Source organism: Schistocerca americana, chromosome 1, assembly GCF_021461395.2.
Source record: "Schistocerca americana isolate TAMUIC-IGC-003095 chromosome 1, iqSchAmer2.1, whole genome shotgun sequence".
Classification (NCBI taxonomy): Eukaryota; Metazoa; Arthropoda; class Insecta; order Orthoptera; family Acrididae; genus Schistocerca; species Schistocerca americana.
Window position 1 is genome coordinate 680,743,215 of NC_060119.1, and position 20,220 is coordinate 680,763,434.

At 42.9% G+C, this 20,220-nt stretch overlaps 1 protein-coding gene across 1 annotated transcript in view; it reads right to left on the reverse strand.

Moving 5' to 3' along the window:
• The window catches only part of LOC124590966 (atrial natriuretic peptide-converting enzyme-like), a 329,073-nt gene that overhangs the window by 249,927 nt on the left and 58,926 nt on the right, over positions 1-20,220 (reverse strand). Inside the window, exon 4 of the mRNA XM_047131693.1 lies at positions 6,192-6,281. Within this exon, the coding sequence (XP_046987649.1) occupies positions 6,192-6,281 (90 nt within the window). The remainder of the gene's footprint in view (positions 1-6,191; positions 6,282-20,220) is intronic.

The window sequence follows — 20,220 nt, forward strand, 5'->3', positions numbered from 1 at the left end:
TTCGCCAAAGCTCTGCACACTTAGATCGTAATTTGTTTTGAGTTGTTACTGTGATCTTAGTGTAATCCATTCGATTTCCCATCACAGGCTATTATTCTCCACCTTTTGATCTCACATAAGCGCATTTAAAAACTCACTCGCTGAACATCTACTGATAGCGTTCATCAAGTCCCTCAGTAGCGTGTAATGAGTCATCTGTACCGTGTTTCATTCTTAAAAAGAATTATAACAAATCATTCACCGCTAGTACACCCGAATACGTTCCTAACCTATCATAAAGTAGTAACCTCGTGAACACCGGTAGTGCAAAGTAGTCTCACCTACTTCTACTGCTTACTACAGAAGCTGGTCCATTGACTGCCACCAAACCAAGTGGTATAGTGGAAAAGACCGTAAAAGCCCGTCTCGCCATTCTAGATTACATTTAGTTTTGATTTCACTAAATACATTCAGGCGGGTGCGTGGAACACTTACTTCACTGAGAAGTGCCTAGGCCCGCCCCATACATGTCGGATTTGGCTAAAACTATAATGAACTTGCTGTTGGGTGTATTTTAAACTTTGACCTTCAGTAATGCAGTGAATTTTTGTCGCTCGACTGTAAACAATTGAAACGTAATAAAACTGTTCCGAGTACGGCATGGAAACTTGTTCCACCTGTGCAGCATCTCATTCAAGATCAATAGCTGGAGAATTACGGTCCAATTCTATAAAAGCTTGTAATTTTAAAAGTGCTTTTAACGTAATTCCTTTTGTACTGACATCAAACGTTTCCGGTTCTTAATGCGATTTACCTTATCTGCGCTACTTATACCCCATGCAAAAGGTTCATGCGTCACAGAGACTAAGTTCACAAACACAGAAAGCAAGCATATGTTACAAAAGTGAGAGATCAGTGTAAAGGATTTAAGTGACTCAGAAAACACAGTTTCAAAGGAGTCAGGATTTCAAGCTTTCGTTCCTCATACATTTTCAGATTTACTGTAGGGTGGTACTCATAACGCTTTATTTTCTGACTCAGTTATTGAAATATAAGGAACATGTAAAAATTGACGAAAATTAAGTATCCGGAAGAAATCTCTTACTTACCTTGCTGCACTCTCCTGCGTGGAAACTATGAGCGTATTTTTTTAGGGAAGTGTACTGATTAGAGGTCCTGAGGAATATTCTCCTAGCTATCATCCTCCCATCCTCCCCCCCCCCCCCCCGCACCAACTGTTTTCATTATTTGTGGCTTGATATTGCCAAGTAACGTAGTGATGACCACAGAGAATCATCCACAATGAATGGTCCGTCGTGACTGAAAGCGACCTGAGCTATTCAATACAAGAATAAACTTACTTTAAAGATACGTATTTCATATGTCCGCAGTCCGACCAAAACATTAGGAGACTGATTTTGTTCCTGGGGTACAAGCGACTTCAGAGCAGTAGCTACGCTGGCAGTCTGAACTAACAACTGCAAACAAAGGACTCGCATTCGACCAGTCGTGAGCAGGCAGTGTGAAGTTGTGGACGTGGTACCGTAGTGTGGCAATGTTGTGTAGCAACATGACTTATTCGCTTGATACGGTTGTGGAATAAAACAGACGACCAAATCACAGGTTTAAACCCCGCTACACTGTATCTAAGCATCCACTGGCATAAACATAAGTGAAACGATCGTCAAAGACCATCATAAAGACATCCCAGTTTGCATCATGTAATCTGTGGTATGTCATGGGAGCAGGTAGTGGGACTCTTTATTACACGAGCTGGTTACGTTATCTTTGAAGTAGGCATTATATGGTGTGAAGCGCCAAATATGAAACTTTACCCGAAAAGTGAAGATTGTACTGTAATGTACTTTTAAAAAAATGGAACAACTGGTGTTGTGTACCACATTTTTATATTTATGGTGAAGAACTGTCCTGTTCTTTTTAAACACCTGTGTAAATAAAACTGGAGTGTAGTTGTATATATGGGTAACACTGTAAACATTGTGCACATTGGCTGTTGGCTCTTCTCTTCCTCTCCACCCCCCGCCCCCCTCCCAACCGCCCCTCTCCCTTCAACTCATCTGACCAAGCGGTTCTAGGCGCTGCAGTTTGGAACCGCGTGACCACTACGGTCGCAGGTTCGAATCCTGTCTCGGGCATGGATGTGTGTGATGTCCTTAGGTTAGTTACGTTTAAGTAGTTCTAAGTTCTATGGGACTGATGACCTCAGATGTTGAGTCCCATAGCGCTCAGAGCCATTTGAACCATTTGAATCACCTCATCTACTTAATCTGACTACCTCATCTTTCCTCCCCGCCTATATACATCAATATCTCTCCATCCTTTACTTGTTTAATACCTTTGATCCATACTTGTTAATCCTAATGTGCACCATTGCCTAAATCACTACGCTCTCCTCCACTCCCCCCCCCCCCCCCCTCTCCCACTTTTTACATCACTTGTGTAGCATTGACGCTTTTATGTAAAGTGTTTTAATCTCCAGTGATGTTTGTGACCATTTATTTTACGCAACTGACCGATTTTTAAACATGATTGTAGTTCATAACAATGTATAACTGCTTATTTTATAACTGACCATGTATCAAATATTTCACTCTCTTGCAACATGTACTGCCATGTATCTTTAATTACAATGGTGTAAGTCGCATTTTTACATGCTCTCTTGGATGTTGGCACTTCACGCCATGTAAAGTAAACAATGGCATCTTCTGCCCACTTCAAAAATAATGTAACCAGCTTCTATAATAATGCGTCCCACTACCTACTCCTATAACATCCACAGATTACATTGTGCCAACTGGGATGTCTTTATGATGGTCTTTGACGATAGTTTCTCTTATGTTTATGCCAGTGGCTGCTTAGACACAGTATAGCGAAGTTTAAACCTGTGATTTGGTCTTCTATTTTATTCCACTACCGTATCAAGTGAATAAGTCATGCTAACTGTCAGTACATTAGCCTATTACAGAAGTGTTCTCTCATTTAATTTCGACAAAATTGGTTTATGTAAGCGAAGATACAAATTTTGACGACGATTTTTGTTTTAGTCAAATCTAACGATTGTGATACGTAAGTCAGAGAAGGAATCATGCCGCCCATACATTAATTTAACTGTCTGCCCTGGTATTTTTCTGATAATTGTACTTTTATTGTGTTTTAAGCTGTTACAATTGTAGCACTTGAAAATTGTTGAAAGTGACCTAAGGCCAAAATTTTAATTGTGGGATAAAACATTCTGTACAGTTATATCGTGGTTATATCTTTGAAATGTATTGTATGAGTGTGGCCTCACACCTAAGTAAAACCGCAGTTATTTCTGTTTTCGTTGCGCATTAGGCCCATACAGCGAGAATATATGTGCGCCGCTCTGGCAGGGAACAAGTATAAATCGTTTACTTTTTACACCATATCCCTTCTTCTGTGTTTCTGATACGACGGACAGATGGGAGAGCCTCCCTTTGGGTATTACGTGAAGGCGCGACGTCCCTGTCTGAAACTGTTCTCCCCGCCACGCAGCCCGCGTCGAGCCGGCGAAAGCCGTGCTCGGTTCGTAGACTGGGAGGCGAGAAATCGTGAGGCGCTCACCAGGGTGTGTCAGCGGTCAGACTTACTCTCCTAACACAACTTACTGTTCATCTTGCGGCTACGTGTTCGCCAGTAAATCAACGAAGTGGAGCTCTCTTTTGCTCTACTTCTTATTTAATAACACACAACATCACTATTCCGAAAACGTGCCTACGTGGAAATCCCAGTGTGAGTACGTTGCTAGGAATTCCTCTTCTCAGGACCTGCCGTGCTTGTGAGATTTGTCTAGTGGCACAAGGACGTCGCGATGTTTTCAGTTTAGCCATTCTCATCCCAAGGGCACTTCTAGGGGCATCAAAGTACGTCTTGTTTCACTTGCTCATCCACCCCCGTGAAAGAGTTGTCACTTGAACTGAAGGGGTCTCATCCCTGGAGGTAGAAGTCAGAAACCATCAGACGCTCCTTAAGACTGTTTACGGATAATGAGGTTGTCTATAGGAAAGTATGAACGCTAGAAGACAGGATCGATCTGCAGTTGTCCGTGAACGTAAAAAAAAGGTAGCATATTGCGTATATATAGCAAAAGAAAACCACTACTGTACAACTGCACTATTGATGATAAACTGCTGGAAACAGTAAATACCGTAAAACAGCTAGGAGTAACTGTCCGGAGTGACCTTAAGTGGAATGGCCACATAAAACGAATAGTAGGAAAAGGAGATGCCAGACTGAGCTTCACAGGGAAAATCTTAAGGAAATGTAATCATCCACGAAGGAAGTGGCGTCTTGTAGGTGCTAGTTGGACCGATTCTAGAGAGCACTGATAGACAGGATAGGAAAGATGCAAAGAAGAGCGGTGTGTTTCGCCGCGGGATCGTTTATGATGCTGCAGGTGATGATGCTTGGGTTTTGGGGCGCTCAACTGCGCGGGTATCAGCGCCCGTACAAATTCCCAACCTTTGCTCAGTCCAATCTCGCCACTTCCATGAATGGTGATGAAATGATGAGGAAAACACAAACTCCCAGTCATCTCGAGTCGGGATCGTTCAGTCGGCGCGAGAGCGTCAGAAGAACTGTTCAACAAAGTCCAGTGCCAGACGCTACAAGAGAGGCGTTGTGCACCACAGCGAGGTTTACTACTGAAATTTCGAGAGAATACATTCCAGGAAGAGTCGGGAAACATGTTACTTCCTCCCACATACATCTCCGAAATGACCAGGTCAAGAAAATTCGAGAATTAGAGCCAATACAGAGGCTTACCGACAACCATTCTTTTCTCGCGCCATTCGCTAATAGAACAGGGAAGGGGTGTTTAGTTATTGGTACCAGAAGTACCCTCCGCCACACGCCGTTAAGTGGCTCTCGGTGTATGACGTAGTCAACCTTTTACACCTATCTTCCACTTTTGCATCTCTGATAACAGTAAAATTTTCTAACCGTCCACCAGTTCCACAGTAGTGGTGATTTACAAAGTAGAGAAGTAACTTTTAAAATTTATGGGTCAGAGTTATAAGTTAAATGCGATGTCTGTACAGACGTTGCTTTCACTGTACGATGAGTGGTGAAGTCAGGATTTTTCCTTCCGCGAGTCTAGAAACACGTGAGATTTTCTAGACTCACCAGTACTCTCAGGTAGGTACAAAACCAAAGATGAGGCTCAGAAAGCTATTCCTGCAGCCTTTCTCATGAAGAGTCACAGGATTTGTGATTGATGTAAAGAATGGCAGCTAAATATAGATAAATGTAAATTAATGCAGATGAATAGGAAAAAGAATCCCGTAATGTTTGAATACTCCATTAGTAGTGTAGCGCTTGACACAGTCACGTCGATTAAACATTTGGGCATAACATTGCAGAGCGATATGAAGTGGGACAAGCATGTAATGGCAGTTGTGGGGAAGGTGGGTAGTCGTCTTCGGTTCATTGGTAGAATTTTGGGAAGATGTGGTTCATCTGTAATGGAGACCGCTTATAAACCACTAATATGACCTATTCTTGAGAACTGCTCGAGCGTTTGGGATCCCTATCAGGTGGGATTGAGGGAGGACATAGAAGCAATTCAGAGGCGGGCTGCTAGATTTGTTACTGGTAGGTTTGATCATCACGCGAGTGATACGGAAATGCTTCAGGAACTCGGGTGGGAGTGTCTGGAGGAAAGGAGGCGTTCTTTTCGTGAATCACTACTGAAGAAATTTAGAGAACCAGCGTCTGAGGCTGACTGCAGTACAATTTTACTGCCGCCAACTTACATTTCGCGAAAAGACCACAAAGATAAGATAAGTGAGATTAGGGCTCGTACAGAGGCATGTAGGCAGTCACTTTGCCCTCGTTCTCTTTGGGAGTGGAACAGGGAGAGAAGATGCTAGTTGTGGTACGAGGTACCCTCCACCACGCACCGTATGGTGGATTGCGGACTATGTATGTAGATGTAGAAATACGAAAGCTGGCGTTTTCAATCCTACTCGAACGAAAATCTGTAATTATGTACCACGTAACAGTCACTACTTTCCTCCATCTCTCCGAGAGACGCTTGAAGATTGGACAGAAGCAGCTACTGGCTTTAATGAATGTATTATAGTGAATGAGCGATGTGAGGATTGTTCTCCGTGAGTGTGATAGACGTAGTTTCATTGAGAGAGGCTGGAGACGCAACGGCTGGCGGTACTCACCGGGCATGGGGTTGTCCTGCGTGGGCTTGGTGAGCGCCACCGTCGTCGTCGTCACCGTCTTGTTCACGTAGCGCACCGTCGACGGGTAGGCTGCAACACAAACAAAACAACCACTCAGGACGGGCCGCTCTCTGCTCTCCGCCGTCTGCTGTCTGCGTTCTCGTGGCGCTCGGCGCTTTGAGGCTTTTGCCTCGAGAGTGCCACCACTTTGCACTTGGCAAATAGTCTTGTGGAAGAGCACACGGAAATGTGTGTGTATACATGTAAGGAAGTGAGGTAAACTTGCACTAAACAAGCCTGGAGAAGAAGTAACGGCAGAGAGGTTTAGCATCTGTTCTGTCACAGAGAACCTCCCATTTAATGAGCTGCCAGAGAGCGATGATGTAGGAGGACCGCGAAGACGTCTTGGCTGCCCTGTGGCGAGATGGTGCTTGCAGGCAGAAGAGCGTACCTTATTACAAAATACGACATTGGCGGAGAGAAAAGCGAGAAGTGTCTCACATTACCGTCCTGCGCCAGCTTAGGCTCAGTATAGCAGCGGTCGCCAGGGATTTCACGTACCCTGGACTTCCCTTACGTAACTACTTAAAAAAATGATGAGCTGTTTGTAGGACTTGAAATTCACAAATATTATGTTGTTAGTTACGATTCTGACATGAAAAACCTCCGTATAGGCTCTTCCTATTCAGAAAGCCTGGAAACTCGACTTTGGTGAAATTAGCCACAATTTATGTAAAATTTTCCTTGAGATTTGTATGACAGCACATATCGCAATCAATATTTTTTATTGACCAGTTTTACTCAAAGTCACAAGAGAAACAGGAAATTACAAAATATTGCAATATGAAATCTTAAATAAACATAAAAGAATATGTTCAATTTACATTATGATAACTTACGTTCAAAGTAATTGGCTGATTACGTTCCCGATCTCAGAGATTATGTTGCTCGTATAAAAGTATTTCTAACGTGTGTGGATATTTGCATCCAAAGAAAACGAAGTATTTTTGTTTTGAGTGAGTCAAAGTCTCAAAAAATACTCACTAAAACATACTACTTATTTGAATACTTGGTATCTGTTCTTTTGGTCATGTCCGAAACAACAGACACAATGCATTTGTGTAATTGATTCGCCTCGATGAGCAATGAATCTATAACCTTCACTGCAGATGAACATTTATGTTCGACATCTTGTGGAATTTAAAATTAGCGAGCTTGGAGGACGTAGAAGGGGACTGCAGATAGGTAGCGTTGGGTGGGAGTGTAAGTCAACCAGGGAGCTTGCCGAAATAGTCCGGCACTGGCGATAAACTCTGTGTCCCGGTGGTGCAGTGGTTATCGCAACTGCCTCGTAAGCGCGAATTCATGGGTTCGAGACCTACTCCAGCACACATTTTCTTTCGTCACTGCTGATTCCAGGTAAAGTCCCGATGTTGCTCGTATCATTAGTTCCTTCTCTTTCCTTTCGTTTCTTTCCCTCTCTCTACAATTAATTTACACAAAATAGAGTGTCATATTTGGATGCACATGACAGTGGGAGTTACAAATACTACTACACAATCAACTTAATCTCTGACATCGGTAATGTAATCAGCCAACTATATGAACGTATGTTATCGTAATGTAAACTGAATATGTTCTTTCATGTCAATTTAAAATTGCATACTGTAATACACTGTAAACTCCACAGTGTAAATTCCACAGTTTCGGACGCTGCTCTAGTCAACTGAGCGAAATCGATCAATGAAAAATACTGAGTGCGACTTGTGGCTCTCGTAGAAACTTAATTTCAACAGTAGTTGCTTTCCCTGCAGGCAATGCCTGCTCTTGCTGAATATGTTTTTTCTTTGTTTGGAATAAGAATTTCTTGAAATGTAACCGCAGTTGCGAATACGAAACACCGTCAACTGTCTAATGGAATGACGACAACAAAAATCTGTCCCAGAGCGGGACTGGAACGTCAATATTGCCCTAAACGCGCGCGGTCGCCTTAACTGCTTTGGCTATCCGTGCACCACTCGCGGTCATGCCCAAACTTCCATTAGCCATAGTTCATGCGTAATACCCATACCGGAGGGGCATTTTAATTGAAAATCGCTGCCGTGTGTCGGCGGATGTACACGATACGCCAGTGCCTGTGTTACTAATAAGTACGATGCAATATTCCTTCGAACATGCATATTTCCGAAGGAAAATTGCGTCGTACATCTTAACAACACAGAGCAAGGTTCTGTGCAATAGGTCTCGAGAGGTTATGTTTACTTTGGCATGCCAGTGTGGTAGCAGTGTTATTGAAATGTGTTATTTGAATCGTTGGCGACTAGAGGCCGTTGTTCCCGTTCGATCCTACTAAGTCAGTGGTTATATATTTAAATAACAGGCGAACATAACATACACGCACACAGGAAGACTGTATAAAATGACGAGGGTATGAGTAAGCACTTAAAAACTGCTCATCACCGAAATCAGCTGATTAAAATTTATTTATTTATCATATGATGACAACACAAAATGCTAGACAACTATTAGCAACAAATATATACAGTTCTACACAGATACATAAAATCTCAAGATCATGAATTCGTAGTCCAAAGTTCAGGTTTGCAATTTAGCTAAAAGCTTCTGTAGACAAATTGTGAAGGTCTCCCACTGACGCTCTGAACACTGTGAGGGATCATTAAAATGTTTTATGATGCACAGTTTGCTTCTTTTCACGGCAGTCACAACCGAGGAGCGGCTTCCATCAGCACTGGTGCAGCAGTGCTCTATATCTGGCCCTGCCAGTTCTGACCAGATTCAGTATGCACCAGTCGTCAGGGTAGATGAAAACTTTATGGGCTCTCCCTGTAGCTTTTAAGTAGATGATAATGTTTTATGTAAGATTACTGCTGCCGTTGATTGTGTGAAGTAAAGAACTGCTATCATAACAGACTTAAGGTGAAAAATGGAATTGTCTTTTAACACATTTGTGGCTGAGGCAGCCGATATGCGAAAAACTTACGTACACGAATTTATTAGAGTCAGCTGTGTGCTAAGCTCCCTTCTTTCCACTATACTCGCTTTGTTAAGTCGTTTATGAAGTTAATCATGGACTATATGTGAACATTACTTCCGCAAAACCATTGTAATAACTATCGAAGAATGCTAAAGACATTGCAGTTTGTTGATGTCTGAATCTTCAAGGAACCGATTAATTGGAAAAGTCACAGTAATAATCTTTTTTGAATATTTTTCATTTTCTACCCGTAAAAGTAATTCAAGTTCTCACCGATCGTAGAGTCAGGGTCCTTTCACCCAAAAACCACGTTTGCTGGGACTGGGGCCAAGGCAGTCGCATTTGGGAATGTCTGGGAGGGGATTTTCAGTTTCGGCATTTGTCTTACAACCAAGGGAAGCATCCCGGACACAATGGTCAGAACCGATGGGAAGGAGGGTGTAGGGCGGGGGGAGATCTTTATTTCTTATGCAATTCTGAGACGATATCTCCCAGCCAAAAAATGCGAAAGTCTAGTGCCTGTTTGTTTGTGTGTATGCTATGAGAAGTCGATGAGGTCCTCGCCGTGTGCGGTGTGACGATGTATATCACTGCAGACGATGGCGATTGCTGGTGAGCGGGAACGACCTTTAATACAGTTTCGTATTTGTTCGCTACACTAATTTATAGAACCAGCAGGAAACTGCGAGGTTTAACGGCATACGTTGAACACGCAGTTATACTTTAGTATTAAACAACAAAATATCTCTGTCATTACTCTTGGTGACATCCATGTCTTCAGTATATATCTGCAGGTTATCCAAGTTTTCTTAACTCTCCCCTCTAGTTGCTAATGCGATATTTGCTTTCCTACTATTTCCAAGGCATTTGAAAGTCTATGTCTTCTTTCAAACTGGTGTGCGCAGTTACTGGTAGTTCGGGTCATAACTGAGGTGGATGTAGCTGCTTCTAAAAGGTTTCCATGTACTTTGGTGTGAGAAATATAAATTAGTTTCATACTTGGTGTATATCAAGAAAAAATACAGTGTAAACGAAAATTTAATGAAATTAAAAATACCAAAATTTCTTCGATTTGTTCGGGAATTGGAGTGCTTGAAATAAATTTCATTTCTTACAATATGCTTTCCCACTGATCTTTCTTAACATCTACGAAGGTAGAGCTTTTTAGGCTGTCTTATACAAGCCGAGTCATACGAAGAATTGTCTTTCTGTCACTCCATACAAGAAGAACACGTGACAGAAAGTCACTAGTATTATAACGAAATACCCTCTGCACTGCAGTATGTAACAGAGATTGACGTAGACCGTGATCCATCAGTCACATGCCGACCTCAAGCTCAGCAGCGGCCAGAAGCGCATCCATAGGCCGACGTGCTGTTTCGTGCTGCGTATCTATGTTTTCATCTCGAAAAACCCACGAACACGACCTTACACTTGAGATACGTTCACCACAGTTTCTCACCTAAGCACACTCACTTCGCTAAAGTAATGTGCCAAAGGGTGACCTATGCGTGTACACTATCTTGTTTTACTTCTTCGACTGTACAATCGTACTGCGACAGGGCAAATATGTTACCGGATATAAAGTGGTGAACTGTAAGATATATATTTTCGGCACACGCCCACCCCAAAAGAGCGTCGCCATCTCGAGAGAGTACTTTGTCGCTAGGACAGCACGAGGGCTGAGCCGATGTCTAGTTCAGCGTTCCCAAATTGTGGTCCGCAAAACGCTGGTGTTCCGCCAGAGGTGAATAAGTACTCGGTGAAAAACAATTAATATCATGGTGTTTCGTTCCCGACATTTTGATGATAGTGACCATTTAAAAAAAAATTATTATGATTTCTGTGCTCTTAGTTATGATGTAAAATCGAATTAATCACGGACTAAGACAAGTTTTTCTATTTTTAAAAATATTAACCTTTGAAAAAGACGAAGTGTTCCATCAAAGTAGCAAGATTCTGAGACTGATCCGTCAAAGGAAAAGTTTAGGAAACCCTTCTTCGTGTAATACTGAGTGTAAGTTCCGGGCCACGGCTGTGCGCTCGTCAGGTGGCTATTGTGTTCGTCAGAGACAACATCAAGGGAGAGGGGGAGGGTGGGATGGGGGAGAAAGAGTGTTTTCCAGCCCGCAGGGTGCGGGACGATGTTTCCATAATACTCCTAAACGTGTTGCGGTCTACGCAGTCGGCTTAAAGGGTTGTGTCTTCCCGTGTAGGCCGGTGCTTTTCAATGCACGCTGCAGAATAATTACTAAAGATCCTACCAGTAGGCAGCTCCTTGCAGAAGCTCTGTTAATGAGAGGAGAAAATGGTCAGTGAACATGCCGACATTATGCTTCTCGTTCTGAATGTCTGAAAGGCGTAAATGTTGAATTATTTCGTGGAGCAGTTTGGAGCATTGGATGAAACATTCTTATGCCTATAAGTTTCTCAGTTGCGACTCGACAACCTGACATTGAGGGAATGCATGGCCTAAGACTTAATTATTGATCGCTGATATCCGCCGTAATCTTGAAATCTTTTATTAGCAGGGAGACAAGTAAAAATACATAAAGTATGTATTAAATAGCAAACTGAATAAGGATGCAATATTTAAATTATATCTAGTTGGATAATAATGTAAACTAAATTATGTTGTTTTCAAGCTGAGCTAGAAATTTATTTCAGCAATATGCAAATGTACATGTGAATGATGGTCTTATATAGTTAAATTTCATAAATCATCTGAATAATAGCTACATCAGGAGCAAAAAATGTAATTACATAGTGCAAGCAGAGCCTTTACACACAGCAGCAAGGGCGAACATTCCTTACAGCCGCCCACTAATTCATGAATAAAGCAGTAGCAAAAACTCAGTGCTATATTGGGGCTCATAGCCCACCAGCATAACAGCACTGCATCGCGGGTGGTCTACGCCACAAGTCGCAGGGGCTAGTCGCCGAATGCCACTGCTGCAATTCCGAACGCATGCCTAGCCGCCAAGTAGCAATGATGTGGTTGCAGGAGAGTGCAGTCAGTGCGGACGAGGGAAACGTGCCCAAAAATGGGTCTCACCATATGCTGGCCCCTCAATTGTATTTATTCCAGCACACGACTCCACAGACAAGCCCTCTGGGCAATAACAGTCATCCAGCGGCTTGTCGGCCGGCGCCAGCCCACCTAGCGGGTATCATCTCCTCCGTTGCTACGTTGAGCTACCAACTGCTGTACTCGAGCTACGTCGAGACTGGGCCTGTACCGTGGGGACATGGTGTTTTGAGCCGACAGAACGCTTGTTGTGTTATTAGACAATCAGTTCCTGATTCACCGACGTATTGACCTAAGATATTGTGATTCACTTCCTCGCAGCTAACAGCCCACAAGACGTACATTTATTTTTACTTCAAAGGCAGAGAGTCCGTTGTTGACCAGTCTGATGTGACACTAGAAGATAGAAAAACGACAGCCTAAGCGTTAAATTTCGCGTTCAAGAAATCTCTCACACAGGACAATCGTTACAAATATAACATTTGACCGTCGAACAGACTGTCGTCTTAACGGCATAGTAATAAGCATACCAGGTGTAGAGAAATAGCTGAAAGATTTGAAAGCAAATAAATCAGCAGTTCCGGCTGGAGTGCCAACTCTATTTTACAAAAAGTACTCTACGGTACTGGCCCCTTACCAAGCTTGCATTTATCGTGAATCTCTCACCCAGCACGAAGTCCCAAGTGACTGGAAAAAGGCGCAGTTGACTCTAGTATATAAGAAGAGTAAAAGAACGGACCCAAAGAACTACAGACAGATATGGCTAAGTTCTGTTCGCTTTAGAATCCTCGAAAATAGTCTCAGTTCGAATATAGTAAACAATTTTGAGACTGACGAATTCGCATGGTTTTAGAAAGCATCGCTTACGCGAAACTCAGCTTGACCTTTTCTCAAATGATGTACTGAGAACTATGGATGAAAGGGCAACATGTAGATTCCATATTTCTGGATTTCCGGAAAGTATTTCGCACGGCGCCCCATTGCAGGCTGTTAACGAAGGTACGAGCACATAGGATAAGTTGACAGATATGTTAATGGCTCGAAGACTTCTTAAATCATAGAACCCAGTATGTTGTCCTCGACGGCGAGAGTTCATAAGAGGCAAGAGTACTGTCAGGAGTGCCCCAGGGAAGTGTGACAGGACTGCTGTTGTTCTCTATACACATAAATAATTTGGCGGACAGTGTGGGCAGCAATCTGCGGTTGTTTGCTGATGATGCCGTGGTGTACGATAAGGTATCGAAGTTGAGTGACTGTGGGACGATACTAGACGACTTAGACAAAATTCCCAGTTGGTGTGATGAATGGCAGCTAGCCCTAAACGTAGAAAAATTTAATGCGGACCAGTATGAAGATCAAACTTGTAATGTACGGATACAGTATTAGTAGTGTCCAGCTTGACACAGCCGAGTCGTTTAAATATCTGGGCATAACGTTGCAAAGCGATATGAGGTGGAACGAGAATGTGAGAAATGTAGGGAAAGCGAATGGTCGACTTCGGTTTATTTGGAGAATTTTAGGAAAGAGTGGTTCACCTGTCAAGGAGACAGGATATAGGACGCTGGTGTGATTTATTCTTGAGTACTGCTCGAGTGTTTGGTATCCGTAATAGGTCGAATTGAAGGAGGACATCGAAGCAACTCAGAGGTGGGCTGCTGCATTTGCTATCGATAGGTTCGAGCAACTCTTAAGTGTTACGGAGATAATTCGAGAACTCAAATCGGAATACCTGGAGGGAAGGCAAAGTTCTTATCGAGAAACACTTGAGAAAGTTTAGGGAACCGGCATTTTAGCTGACTACCGAACGATTCTACTTCTTCCAACATACGTTGAGTGTAAGGACCACGAAGATAAAATAAGAAAAATTGGGGTTTATATGGAGGAATACAGGCACGTACCGTACGGTTTATCTCTGTTGATGTAGATGTAGATGTAGACTTTATAAATATTGAGCCTACAGACTTGGTATAATTTGCAATGAGCTCGTCTCAATACAGCAATTCATAAGCTGCATGTAGTTCTATCGTAAGACGAGTGTAAGGCATTTTATGTGTTTTAAGTAAATATTATACATCTGTTTCCGCATTCCAAGTTGCCGTGGCCACCGTCGTAGCTCACTGAGTAAGCACACCGTTTACTGTCCCACACTGCCCCGTCCAGCTGGGAAATTCCCACCGCTTCTTACCTAAGCTTGTACCCAGCCGGTGGCTTGCGCTTCTCCCAAGAAGAAGAAACAGCTGGCCCAGTGGTGGCCAGCTGTCTCGTGGGGTAAAGCTTAGCGCTACCAGAGTTTTTAGGGAGCTAGCCGCTCATAATGTCACAAGCATTCAAAGTCGATCAGTCAGCCAACAGCTTTTCCGAGGCTAGGTAGGAAGTCGTGTGCCCTCTGGGTTCGTGGTAGTGTTTTCTTGGTATATTTCAGAAGTCATGGATTTTCTCTGCCTCGTGATGACTGGGTGTTGTGTGATGTCCTTAGGTTAGTTAGGTTTAAGTAGTTCTAAGTTTAGGGGACTGATGACCATAGGTGTTAAGTCCCATAGTGCTCAGAGCCATTTGAACCAAGAAGTCATGAGATGGTTATCTTTAATGAACAACCGAGTTATTCCCTACAGTTCACGTGCACGAGGGTGGACTTGGGATTGAACTTCCCCGTGTTCTCGGCGAATTTTGCCATTAAGAGAGTGTGTACGTGTTATGCGGATAGAGCCCTGGCATGAGATAGCGGACCCGGTAACCAGCTGGGCTACAGTGTTTGAGTGAAAGAGACAGACTTTTAGAGGACAACAAATTCCATTAGTTCCAGTGGAAACTTTTGAAGTTCTTATGTGTGTCCGTCTCGCATTTAGATTGTTCTCCAGTGTTCTTTGCGGAGGAGATATTATACACCAGATGCAGATGGTGCGATATCGATTTTCGGTTTTCGGTTACCGGATGTGAGATTCTTTTTAGGTAAATGAATTGGTAGAAGGCATTGATTACTGGAGTATGAGTAGTGTCAATTTTAACATTGTCCCACGTGTCTAGGCAAAGCTGTCAATCCTTAATAAGCATGGCAGTGTATGTGTAGCAGTGCATACAAATATTTGATTACGCCAACAAACGTTTCGGATGAAGTCTTCGGAGCAATATGTCGCGCGTCTCGCCTCGCGCATCACACAGGGCTGAGAGTGTGGTCTTTGGCTGCAGTCATGGGTGGGTCTTCACCCAATGCTACGGAAGCTGCGAACTACGGAGGAAATTTACGTTTCACTAGTTATCGTCAAGATTTACTGCTGCTACATACCTTCCGCTGCGGGAGTGTCATCACCCCAAGCCACACAAGTAATGCGTCGTTCCGCACCCTCCCCCCCCCCCCCCCCGCCCCATCCCACTCCTCTCCTCTCTTCCTCCCCTCCCCCCCCTCCCCTCCCACCTATGGAATAAAAAACCTACAGGATACATTGAAAGCATGTCGGAGTTCTGTGGAAGTACCTCAGAAGTGTACGTCAGCCCTAAGGTTTTTCTTTTCTAAAAAGGTGACAGAAAAATTTCTTATTTTTTCATCCAATTATATACAACCCCGGCTGCCTATAGAATCACAAAACACTTTTAATATATGGTCGAACACCACGAATTATGGACGACTGACGGCCGCTGGCGTTGACATTTATGCAGACCCAGATCAGCTATTCGCCGTTTCAGCTGAACCAAATAAGTTTCATTGCACAGTTTACAGCCGACATCTGGCATATCATGGCGACGTAAATTTGACCCTGATGGCCTGTGTAGCCTCGGAGCCATTTTCCAAAAATAATTTTCCCTGTATCTACGTTTAGTTTATTCCAGCTCTGAATACAACAAAATGTCAAGTCCAGTCAGTTACAAAGTAACTGTATTGCACATAAAGCATTGATAAAGCATTGTAGGTGTGTTTTATCAGATAATTATCATTTCAAAGAGCTTGGAACTTGGCTTGTTCTGTGTTATTAAGCTCTCCCAGTTATTACCTCTCAATCTACATAGATTAGTCTTTAGTAGATAGCCTCTTTGCAGCGACAAGGTGTTATTTATACATCAGGTGAGAGAGTTTCTCTTAACTTTTTTAGCAGCTCCTAAAAGTGACTTCTTAATATTTTTCCTTACTCTTATGGTTTTTCCTACTCATGAAAGTCTTAACTGTTAATCGTTTACGTTAGAGGCTGAGAAACAGACTTCCGGAATCAAAACTCGGGCGGTCCGTTATCCATAACGTACTGCTAAGTAATTTTCCCCAAAGTATGCAGCTCTGACGCAGAATTTCAAAATTGTGCTTAGGACACAAAGACAGAAAGTAATCGCTGAATTACTTCGACAAAGCAGCAGTGAAACCGTAAACAAGGACGTCCTGCTATCAGGAGGAAATGTTTTTAACGCTCTCATGAAAATTTTCTTATTAATTTAATAAAAATTAATACAAAGAATTTAATAAAAAATAAGAACAAGCAGATGCCGTTGTTATGTGTGATTTTTGAGTATTTGGCTGTCACTGTGTAATTCACAGGGTATTGCTATCAGGTTTCTCTATGAGGAAAATTTTTTCTTACTGTTTTGCAACCGACTGAAGCAGTTCGATATTCAACGGTATCATTAAATCGATAACAATCCTTCCAGTTTTGATCGATGTCTCAAAACAGATATGAGATATATATCTAAAGAAAAAGAAAAAAAATAGTGCACACTTATTGGAACAGAACTTACTACAAAGATATTTGTGCGTGTATGGCTGGCTCTGAGCACTATGGGACTCAACTGCTGAGGTCATTAGTCCCCTAGAACTTAGAACTAGTTAAACCTAACTAACCTAAGGACATCACAAACATCCATGCCCGAGGCAGGATTCGAACCTGCGACCGTAGCGGTCTTGCGGTTCCAGACTGCAGCGCCTTTAACCGCACGGCCACTTCGGCCGGCTTTGTGCGTGTATGCTGCGACGTTACTCGTTTTATTTTTATGACTCTAGCGAGATTATTATGATGAGAACATGAGGTAATTTACGTGTGAAATATCTCGAAAACTACACATCGGATCCAAACAATTTATAATTAAAATTTGTTCGTCTCGGAGGCGGACATCCAATGATGCCAAACCCGAAACCCTACTCCACCCCGTGTGTATGTGTGTGTGTGTGTGTGTGTGTGTGTGTGTGTGTGTGTGTGTGTGTGTGGAGATGGGGGCAACTTTGACATATTCAATGGGAGCCGTCATTTTTTGTTGCAGATTTGGAAATAAATATGTAAGTTTTGTCCGAAAATTTTTTTTCGTTTCGTGACGAATGACGCTGTATCCGGAAAAATAAAAATGGTTAGAAAATCGCATGTGTCAAAGTGTTACTCAATGACACTTGAATTAATTCCGCGAGGGTGGGACAGAAAATTATTTCATACCTTTTACTGGGTAGCCTCATTCTCAAATTCGTGTTCCGGCCATGTAGTGAACCACGACTTGTCATAACATGAAGTGCAGAGTGATCAGAGCTCACCTTTATTGCCGGCCGCTGGTGGCCGAGCGGTTCTAGGCGCTTCAGACTGAAACCGCGCGACCGATACGGCCGCAGGTCCGAATCCTGCCTCGGGCATGGATGTGTGTGATGTCCTTAGGTGAGTTAGGTTTAAGTAGTTCTAAGTTCTAGGGGACTGATGACCTGAGATTTTAAGTCCCATAGTGCTCAGAGCCATTTGAACCATTTTTCACCTTTATTTCAGAGGCAGAATTGAAAGCATGTCTAAACATTTTAATATGCGAGGGCTTCTTATTCTCTGCACACTAACATTTCTAGAACAGAACTTCAAGTGGACAAAGAATGTGGCAACCGCAGAAGAAAAAAATGGAAATGATTATAATTTATGGTGAATGAAGGAGAAATGTTGACGATGCTGTGGCATTTTATGCTAGGTGTGAGCGTTTTCCAGATAATATTCGCTCTCGTTTCTTTTTTTTCTTTCCTCCTGCAATTTGTGTGTGGAGGAGGAGGAGGATGTTAGTGTTTAACGTCCCGTCGACAACGAGGTCATTAGAGACGGAGCGCAAGCTCGGGTGAGGGAAGGATGAGGAAGGAAATCGGCCGTGCCCTTTCAAAGGAACCATCCCGGCATTTGCCTGAAGCGATTTAGGGAAATCACGGAAAACCTAAATCAGGATGGCCTGAGACGGGATTGAACCGTCGTCTTCCCGAATGCGAGTCCAGTGTGCTAACCACTGCGCCACCTCGCTCGGTAGTTGTGTATGCTCTCACGTCTGGTGGCAGAGTAAACATCGAAGAAAGGAAACGAAATGAAAAAAACACAGACCGTTGCAGGAGAAGGTAATGAAATAGCTGTATGAACAGCTGTTCACCAGAACCCACAGATAAGCACTCGGCAATTACAATGCGATTCCGGAATTTTCCTAGGTAGTTCCTAGGTAGTCACTATATTGCATCGTTACAAGTATCATCCATACTACATTTCACTACATCAAGAACTTCGTGGCAATGGTTTTCATAATCGAGTAGTATTTTGTGAATTGGCACTTCAACAAATTTAAACTAAACTCAATTTATTTGCTAATGTTCTGCATTCAGATGAGTCTACATTAACAAACCATGGTAGCATTAATCGGTATAACATACATTTCTGGAATATAGTAAATCTCAACTGGTTACTGCATTTGAGCAGCAACGTTCTTGGTCAGTTAACGGTTGGTGTGGAATCACAGAGAACAAGTTCACTGGCCCTTATTTTATTGAAGGCTGTTTGAATGGAATCAAGTGTCGATATTTTTTGGTCCAGGAACTATCAACACTACTTGAGGATGTTGCCTCGGATGTTTGACAAAGTATGTGGTTTCAGCATGACGGTTTCCTAGCGCAGTAATCAATTCTAGCACGGAAGTATTGAACCGTGTTTAAAGTGGTCGATGGACGGTCATAGATGCCCTGTTTATCGGCCTGCTAGGTCACCTGGTTTGATTTCCCTGGATTTATTTCTGTGCGGTCATCTAAAATATAAGGTTTATTAAAAAGTGCAACAGACCGTGAAAACATGGTATAGCACATAACAAACGTTTGTGCTGAAATTCCCACAAGTATGATTCTGTTACGTGCCTAGCCATTTGGAGAAAGAATAAATAAGCGTACTGAAGTTGAACACTCAATCTGATTATAAAAAAATACCCCACTATTTGAGAGGGAAGGGACTCACATTGATAAAGCACCCCTAAGTGAACAGGAAATTCCTAATCCACTTCGTTGTTCATGGGTAACGCTAAACGTAGTTTTTGATTCAACGTTAAACGAATCAATGAACCTTTCTCTGATCGCGCTGCACTGCCTTTTATCAAAAGTCGTAGTTCGTCACAAAGCCACAGTGGCACGCCGAACAGTCCTCTTTTCGTTTTGTTGGAAGAATGCATGTATGGCGTTTATCGTAAAAGGTATGAAATAGCTACCTATGATACCCTCTCAGCGTGGAGGTGGGGTGTTAATTCAAGAGCTATTTGACAGTATTTTGAAACATACGATTTTTACCCATTTTGAAATTTACGACTACGGCGCCGTCTGTCCCGAAACGAAAAAAGTGTATCAGATTAAACTCAGGTATTTTTTCCGTACAATCTGAATCTACAATCAAACATGGGGATTCCCATCTAAGATTTCGAAGTTGCCTCCCCCCACCCCGCCGTCCTTTGTGAACGAGCGGTTCTAGGCGCTGCAGTCCGGAACCACGCGGCTGCTACGGACGCTGGTTCGAATCCTGCCTCGGGCATGAATGTGTGTGATGTCCTTAGGTTAATTAGGTTTAAGTAGTTCTAAGTCTAGGGGACTGATGACCTCAGATGTTTAGTTCCATAGTGCTTAGAGTCATTTGAACCATTTGAACCTCCCCCTCCCACACACACACAGACACACACACACACACACACACACACACACACACACACACACACACACACACACACACACGCGCGCGCGCACACACACACATACCCATGCGGTGGAGTGGGGTTCGAGT